The sequence below is a fragment of the Salvelinus sp. IW2-2015 genome, linkage group LG14 (assembly GCF_002910315.2).
Source record: "Salvelinus sp. IW2-2015 linkage group LG14, ASM291031v2, whole genome shotgun sequence".
In the NCBI taxonomy this organism is placed as follows: domain Eukaryota; kingdom Metazoa; phylum Chordata; class Actinopteri; order Salmoniformes; family Salmonidae; genus Salvelinus; species Salvelinus sp. IW2-2015.
Window position 1 is genome coordinate 5,436,989 of NC_036854.1, and position 8,251 is coordinate 5,445,239.

At 41.0% G+C, this 8,251-nt stretch overlaps 1 protein-coding gene across 1 annotated transcript in view; it reads right to left on the reverse strand.

Annotated features, from left to right (window-relative positions):
• The window catches only part of LOC111973027 (syntaxin-binding protein 5-like), a 171,037-nt gene that overhangs the window by 25,185 nt on the left and 137,601 nt on the right, over positions 1-8,251 (reverse strand). Inside the window, exons 9-10 of the mRNA XM_070446444.1 lie at positions 819-892; positions 238-393 (exon numbers count right to left, since the gene is read on the reverse strand). Coding sequence (XP_070302545.1) covers positions 238-393; positions 819-892 — 230 coding nt within the window. The remainder of the gene's footprint in view (positions 1-237; positions 394-818; positions 893-8,251) is intronic.

Sequence of the window (8,251 nt, forward strand, 5' to 3'; positions counted from 1 at the left end):
TTTTATATTCATCACACAGTCTCACACACATACGAAAACAGAAAGGTCAAATGTCAATGCTGAGAAGGGCTAGGACACAACATATTACCGGCTGGAAACACCAAAGCCGTCAGTGTAGTTGCTAATTAAACTGATTCCACTCATAAACACACTCTGAGGCTTACTGGGATATGTGTAGATAATGATATAGCAAGCATACAAACAACCACACACATGGACACACACACACACACTGACCGTTAGAGTATGGCGTCTCACAGAGCGTGAGGAAGTCTACGATAGGATAGTCCATCTCCAGCACGGCTGTACTCTTCCCATGCATCACCGTCAGACATGGCCGCCGACCCACCGTGTCATACGACAGACCTCCAGACAGGATCATGAAGGGGTCTCTGTAGAGCACACATATACCACACACAGACAGACGCAGACATACACACATAGACAGACACAGACATACACACACATATACCACACACAGACAGACGCAGACATACACATACATATACCACACACAGACAGACGCAGACATACACACACACCGAAACACACACACAAACAGACACATGAGACACATGGACATAAGTCCATATGGAAAGCTATAGAGATGCCATATTCATTATCTCTCAAGCATGCATGTGTGTGTGTGTGTGTGGTGTGTGTGTGTGTGTGTGTGTGTGTGTGTGTGTTGTGTGTGTGTGTGTGTGTGTGTGTGTGTGTGTGTGTGTGTGTGTTGTTGTGTGTGTGTGTGTGTGTGTGTGTGTTGTGTGTGTGTGTGTGTGTTTTTGTGTGTGTGTGTGAGCGAGCGTATCCTACCCCAGTCTTAGTGGTCTTGTACTCCACTTTGAGGATGGGTTTGCAGGGCTCTGGCTTCTTTCCCATCCTTGGGCTGCTTTCCTGAAATAGAACAGATCACTTTAGCTTGTAAGTTCCCTTTTCATTCCCTCTTACTCTCTGCTTTTGTTCCCTTTCTCCTATTTTCCCTTGCCCTCTCTCCTCTCCTCTCCACTCTCTCCTCCTCCCTTTTCTTCCACCATTTCCCTGAATGGAGCAGTAGCAGCCACTGTGGTGTGAGACAGTGATTCAGGCCCTTTCCATCAGAGAGAGGGAGAGAGATAGAATTATGAATAAATGCTAGCTATGTGCACAAAGGGAGTCAACTTAAGGGTTGGTCAAATAGTCAACCCTAAAAAAGGAAGAATGTAATCACAATTTATTGTAATAATTGACAATTACCTAGCCTTAATTAAATTTCTTAAAGGGAAGCCTTTTTTTAATTTCACATAAACCTGTCACACACGTTTTCCTAATTGTTCATTAAATAGTAAACTGATTATGCAAGCAGCAGCGGGGAAAACAACTAATTCAAAACAGTTTCAATGGAATCCTTTCCCATTACACAAGAACAATAACATGGCAATTTAAGAATGGGGTTCAAGATTTTGCTTTCTTTCACTCCCCTTTCTCTTGGTTTGCTCTCTTCTATTCCTCTCTGCTTTCTTTTGGTTTTTCTCTTTCTATCCCTCTCTGCTTTCTCTTGGTTTTCTCTCTTCTATTCCTCTCTGCTTTCTCTTGGTTTTCTCTCTTTCTATTCTCTCTGCTTTCTCTTGGTTTTCTCTCTTCTATTCCTCTTTCTGCTTTCCTCTTGTTTTCTCCTCTCTCTATTCCTCTTCTCTGCTTTCTCTGGTTTTTCTCTCTTCTATTCCTCTCTCTGCTTTCTCCTTGGTTTCTCTCTTCTATTCCTCTTCTGCTTTCTCTTGGTTTTTCTCTCTTCTATTCCTCTCTGCTTTCTCTTGGTTTTCTCTCTTCTAATCCTCTCTGCTTTCTCTTGGTTTTCTCTCTCTATTCCTCTCTCTGCTTTCTTGGTTTTCTCTCTTCTATTTTCCTTCTCTGCTTTCTCTTGGTTTTTCTCTCTTCTATTCCTCTCTGCTTTCTCTTGGTTTTCTCTCTTCTATTCCTCTCTGCTTTCTCTTGGTTTTCTCCCCTATTCCTCTCTCTGCTTTCTCTGGTTTTCTCTCTTCTATTCTCTCTGCTTTCTCTTTGGTTTCTCCTTCTATTCCCTCTCTGCTTTCTCTTGTGTTTCCTCCTCTCTATTCCTCTCTCTGCTTTCTCTTGGTTTTTCTCTTCTATTCCTCTCTGTCTTCTCTCTGTTTCTCTCTATTCTCCTCTCTGCTTTCTCTTGGTTTTCTCTCTTCTATTCCTCTCTGCTTTTCTTGTTTTTCTCTCCTATTACCTCTCTCTGCCTTTCTCTTGGTTTTCTCTCTTCTATTCCTCTCTGTTCTTTGTTTCTCTCCTATTCCTTCTCTGCTTTCTCTTGGTATTTGTCTCTTTAATTCCTCTCTGCTTTCTCTGGTTTCTCTCTATTCGCTCTCTCTCTTTTTTGGTTTTCTTTCCTATTCCTCTCTCTGCTTTCTCTTGTTTTCTCTCCTATTCCTCTCTCTGCTTTTCTCTTGGTTTTGTCTCTTCTATTCCTCTCTGCTTTCTCTTGGTTTTCTCTCCTATTCCTGTCTCCTGCTTTCTTCTGGTTTTCTCTCTTCTATTCCTCTCTGCTTCTCTTGTTTTCTCTCTTCTATTCTCTCTGCTTTCTCTTGGTTTTCTCTCTTCTATTCCTCTCTGCTTTCTCTTGGTTTTCTCTCTTCTATTCCTCTCTCTGCTTTCTCTTGTTTTCTCTCTTCTATTCCTCTCTCTGCTTTCTCTTGGTTTCTTCTCTTTCTATTCCTCTCTCTGCTTTCTCTTGGTTTTCTCTCTTCTATTCCTCTCTGCTTTCTCTTGGTTTCTCTCTTCTATTCTCTTGCTTCTCTTGGTTTTCTCTCTTCTAATCCTCTCTGCTTTCTCTGGTTTTCTCTCTTCTATTCCTCTCTCTGCTTTCTCTTGGTTTTTCTCTCTTCTATTCCTCTCTGCTTTCTCTTGGTTTCTCTCTTCTATTCCTTTCTGCTTTCTCTTGGTTTTCTCTCTTCTATTCCTCTCTCTGCTTCTCTTGGTTTTCTCTCTTCTATTCCTCTCTGCTTTCTCTTGGTTTTCTCTCTTCTAATCCTTCTGCTTTCCTTGGTTTTCTCTCTCTATTCCTCTCTCTGCTTTCTCTTGTTTTTCTCTCTTCTATTCCTCTCTGCTTTCTCTTGGTTTTCTCTCTTCTATTCCTCTCTGCTTTCTCTTGGTTTTCTCTCCTATTCCTCTCTCTGCTTTCTCTGTGGTTTCTCTCTTCTATTCCTCTCTGCTTTCTCTTGGTTTTCTCTCTTCTATTCCTCTGCTTTCTCTTGGTTTTCTCCTCTATTCTCTCTCTGCTTTCTCTTGGTTTTCTCTCTCTATTCCTCTCTGCTTTCTCTTGGTTTTCTCTCCTATTCCTCTCTCTGCTTTCTCTTGGTTTTCTCTCTTCTATTCTCTCTCTGCTTTCTCTTGGTTTTCTCTCCTATTCCTCTCTCTGCTTTCTCTTGGTTTTCTCTCTTCTATTCCTCTTCTGCTTTCTCTTGGTTTTCTCTCTATTCTCTCTCTGCTTTCTCTTGGTTTTCGTCTCTTTCTATTCCTCTCGCTGCTTCTCTTGGTTTTCTCTCCTTTCCTCTCTCTGCTTTCTCTTGGTTTTTCTTTCCTATTCCTCTCTCTGCTTTCTCTTGGTTTTTCTCTCCTATTCTCTCTCTGCTTTCTCTTGGTTTTGTCTCTTCTATTCCTCTCTGCTTTCTCTTGGTTTTCTCTCCTATTCCTGTCTCTGCTTTCTTTGGTTTTCTCTCTTCTATTCCTCTCTGCTTTACTCTTGGTTTTTCTCTCTTCTAATTACCTCTCTGCTTTCTCTTGTGTTTTCTCTCTTCTATTTCCTCCTCTCTGCTTTCTCTTGGTTTTTCTCTCTTCTATTCCTCTCTGCTTTCTCTTGTTTTCTCTCTCTATTCCTCTCTCTGCTTTCTCTTGGTTTTCTCTCTTCTATTCTCTCTCCTTTCTCTTGGTTTCCTCTCTTCTATTCCTCTTGCTTCTCTTGGTTTTCTCTCTTCTAATCCTCTTGCTTTCTCTTGGTTTTCTTCTCTTCTATTCCTCTCTCTGCTTTCTCTTGGTTTTCTCTCTTCTATTCCTCCTCTGCTTTCTCTTGGTTTTCTCTCTTCTATTCCTCTCTGCTTTCTCTTGGTTTCTCTCTTATTATTCCTCTCTGCTTTCTCTTGGTTTTCTCCCTATTCCTCTCTTGCTTTCTCTGGGTTTTCTCTCTTGTATTCCTCTCTGCTTTCTCTCTGGTTTTCTTCTTCTATTCCTTTCTGCTTTCTCTTGGTTTTCTCCCCTATTCCTCTCTCTGCTTTCTCTTGGTTTCTCTCCTTCTATTCCTCTCTGCTTCTCTCTTGGTTTTCTCTCACTATTCCTCTCTCTGCTTTCTCTTGTTTTCTCTCTCCTATTCCTCTCTGCTTTCTCTTGGTTTTCTCTCCTATTCCTCTCTCTGCTTTCTCTTGGTTTTGTCTCTTCTAATTCCTCTTCTGCTTTCTCTTGGTTTTCTCTTCCTATTCCTCTCTCTGCTTTCTCTGTTTTTCTCTTCCTATTCCTCTCTCGCTTTCTCTTGGTTTTCTCTCCTATTCCTCTCTTGCTTTCTCTTGGTTTTGTCTCTTCTATTCCCTCTCTGCTTTCTCTTGGTTTTCTCCTCCTATTCCTTCTCTGCTTCCTCTTGGTTTTTCTTTTCTATTCCTCTTGCTTTCTCTTGTTTTTCTCTCTTCTATTCCTCTCTGCTTTCTCTTGGTTTTCTCCTTCTTCTATTCCTCTCTGCTTTCTCTTGGTTTTCTCTCTTCTATTCCTCTTGCTTTCTCTTGGTTTCTCTCCTTCTATTCCTCTCTGTTCTCTTGGTTTCTCTCCTATTCCTCTCTGCTTTCTCTTGGTTTTCTCTTCTATTCCTCTCTGCTTTCTTTGGTTTTCTCTCCTATTCCTGTCTCTGCTTTCTCTTGGTTTTCTCTCTTTCTATTCCTCTCTGCTTTCTCTTGGTTTTCTCTCTTCTATTCCTCTCCTGCTTTCTCTTGGTTTTCTCTCTCTATTCCTCTCTCGCTTTCTCTTGGTTTTCTCTCTCCTATTCCTCTCTCTGCTTTCCTTGGGTTTTCTTCTCTCTATTCCCTCTCTGCTTTCTCTTGGTTTTTCTCCTATTCCTCTCTGTCTGCTTTCTCTTGGTTTTCTTCTCTATTCTATTCTCTTCCTGCTTCTCTTGGTTTTCCTCCTCTTCTAATTCCTCTCTGCTTTCTCTTGGTTTTCTCTCTTCTATTCTCTCTGCTTTCTCTTGGTTTTCTCTCTTCTATTCCTCTCTGCTTTCTCTTGTTTTCTCTCTTCTATTCCTCTTTCTGCTTCCTTTGGTTTTCTCTCTTCTATTCCCTCTCTGCTTTCTCTGGTTTTCCTATATCTTTCTATTCCTCTTTTCTGCTTTCTCTTGGTTTTTCTTCTCCTATTCCTCTCTTCTGCTTTCTCTTGGTTTTCTCTCTTCTATTCCTCTCTGCTTTCTCTTGGTTTTCTCTCTCCTATTCCGTCTCCTCTGCTTTCTCTTGGTTTTCTCTCTTCTATTCCTCTCTGCTTTCTCTTGGTTTCTCTCCTATTCCTCTCTCTGCTTTCTTTGTTTTCTCTCTTCTAATTCCTCTCTGCTTTCTTTGGTTTTCTCTCCTATTCCTCTCTCTGCTTTCTCTTGGTTTTCCTCTTCTATTCCCTTCTCTGCTTTCTCTTGGTTTTCTCTCCTATTCCTCTCTCTGCTTTCTCTGGGTTTCTTCCTATTCCTCTCTCTGCTTTCTCTTGTTTTCTCTCCTATTCCTCTCTCTGCTTTCTCTTGGTTTTGCTCTTTCTATTCCTCTCTCTGCTTTCTCTTGGTTTTCTCTCCTATTCCTGTCTCTGCTTTCTCTTGGTTTTTCTCTCTTCTATTCCTCTCTCTGCTTTCTCTTGGTTTTTTCTCTCTCTATTCCTCTCTGCTTTCTCTTGGTTTTCTCTCTTCTATTCCTCTCTGCTTTTCTCTTGGTTTTCTCTCTTCTATTCCTCTCTCTGCTTTCTCTTGGTTTTCTCTTTCCATTCCTCTCTCTGCTTTCTCTTGGTTTTCTCTCTTCTATTCCTCTCTTGCTTTCTTCTTGGTTTTTCTCATTCTTTCTCTCTGCTTTCTCTTGGTTTCCTCTCTTCTTATTCCTCTCTGCCTTCTCTTGGTTTTCTCTCTTCTAATCCTCTCTGCTTTCTCTTGGTTTCTCTCTTCTATTCCTCCTCTCTGCTTTCTTTCTCTCTGGTTTTCTTCTCTATTCCTCTCTGCTTCTCTTGGTTTCTCTCTTCTATTCCTGTCTGCTTCTCTCTTGGTTTTCTCTCTTCTATTCCTCTCTGCTTTCTCTTGGTTTTCTCTCTTCTATTCCTCTCTGCTTTCTCTTGGTTTTCTCTTCTTCTAATCCTCTCTGCTTTCTCTTGGTTTTCTACTCTTCTATTCCTCTCTCTGCTTTCTCTTGGTTTTCTCTCTTTCTATTCTCCTCTGCTTTCCTTGGTTTTCTCTCTTCTATTCCTCTCTGCTTTCTCTGGTTTTCTCTCCTTTCCTCTCTCTGCTTTCTCTTGGTTTTCTCTCTTCTATTCCTCTCTGCTTTCTCTTGGTTTTCTCTTTCTATTCCTCTCTGCTTTCTCTTGGTTTTCTCCCCTATTCCTCTCTCTGCTTTCTCTTGTTTTCTCTCTTCTATTCCTCTCTGCTTTCTCTTGGTTTTCTCTCCTATTCCTCTCTCTGCTTTCTCTTGGTTTCTCTCTTCTATTCTCTCTGCTTTCTCTTGGTTTACTCTCCTATTCCTCTCTCTGCTTTCTTCTTGGTTTCTCTCTTCTATTCCTCTCTGCTTTCTCTTGGTTTTCTCTCCTATTCCTCTCTCTGCTTTCTCTTGTTTTGTCTCTTCTTTCCTCTCTGCTTTCTCTGGTTTCTCTCCTATTCCTCTCTCTGCTTTCTCTTGGTTTTCTTTCCTATTCCTCTCTCTGCTTTCTCTTGTTTTTCTCTCCTATTCCTCTCTTCTGCTTTCTCTTGGTTTTGTCTCTTCTATTCCTCTCTGCTTTCTCTTGGTTTTCTCTCCTATTCCTGTCTCTGCTTTCATCTTGGTTTTCTCTTCTCTATTCCTTCTGCTTTTTGCTCTCTTCTATTCTCTGCTGTTTCTTCTTTTTTTCTTCTCTATTCTCTCTCTGCTTTCTCTTGGTTTTCTTCTCTTCTATTCCTCTCTGCTTTCTCTTGGTTTTCTCTCTTCTATTCCTCTCTTCTGCTTTCTCTTGGTTTTCCTCTCTTCTATTCCTCTCTGCTTTCTCTTGGTTTCCTCTCTTCTATTCCTCTCTGCCTTTCTCTTGGTTTTCTCCTCTTCTAATCCTCTTCTGCTTTCTCTGGTTTTCTCTCTTCTATTCCTCTCTCTGCTTTCTCTTGTTTTCTCTCTTCTATTCTCTCTGCTTTCTCTTGGTTTTCTCTCTCCTCTATTCCTGCTCTGCCTTTCTTCTCTTGGTTTTCTCTCTTCTATTCCTCTCTGCTTTCTCTTGGTTTTCTCCCCTATTCCTCCTCTCTGCTTTTCTTGGTTTTCTCTCTTGTATTCCTCTCTGCTTTCTCTTGGTTTCTCTCTCTATTCCTTTCTGCTTTCTCTTGGTTTTTCCTCCTATTCCTCTCTCTGCTTTCTTGGTTTTCTCTCTTCTATTCCTCTCTGCTTTCTCTTGTTTTCTCCTCCTATTTCCTCTCTCTGCTTTCTTTGTTTTCTCTCTCCTATTCCTCTCTGCCTTTCTCTTGGTTTTCTCTCCTATTCCTCTCTCTGCTTTCATCTTGGTTTTGTCTCTTCATATTCCTCTCTGCTTTCTCTTGGTTTTCTCTTCCTATTCCTCTCTCTGCTTTCTCTCGTTGTTTTCTTTCTATTCCTCTCTCCTGCTTTCCTCTTGGTTTCTCTCCTATTCCTCTCTCTGCTTTCTCTTGGTTTTTGTCTCTTCTATTCCTCTCTGCTTTCTCTTGTTTTCTCTCCTATTCCTGTCTCTGCTTTCTCTTGTTTTCTTCTCTCTTCTATCTCCTGCTTTCTCTTGGTTTTCTCTCTTCTATATTCCTCTCTGCTTTCTCTTGTTTTTCTCTCTTCTATCCTCTCTGCTTTCTCTTGGTTTTCTTCTCTATTCCTCTTCTGCTTTCTCTTGGTTTTCTCTCTTCTATTCTCTCTGATTCTCTTGTTTCTCTCTCTATTCCCCTCTTCTGCTTTTCTTGGTTTCTCTCTTCTATTCTCTCTGCTTTCCTTTTGGTTTTCTCTCCATTCCTGTCTCTGCTTTCCTTGGTTTTCTCCTCCTTCCCTTTAAATAAAAT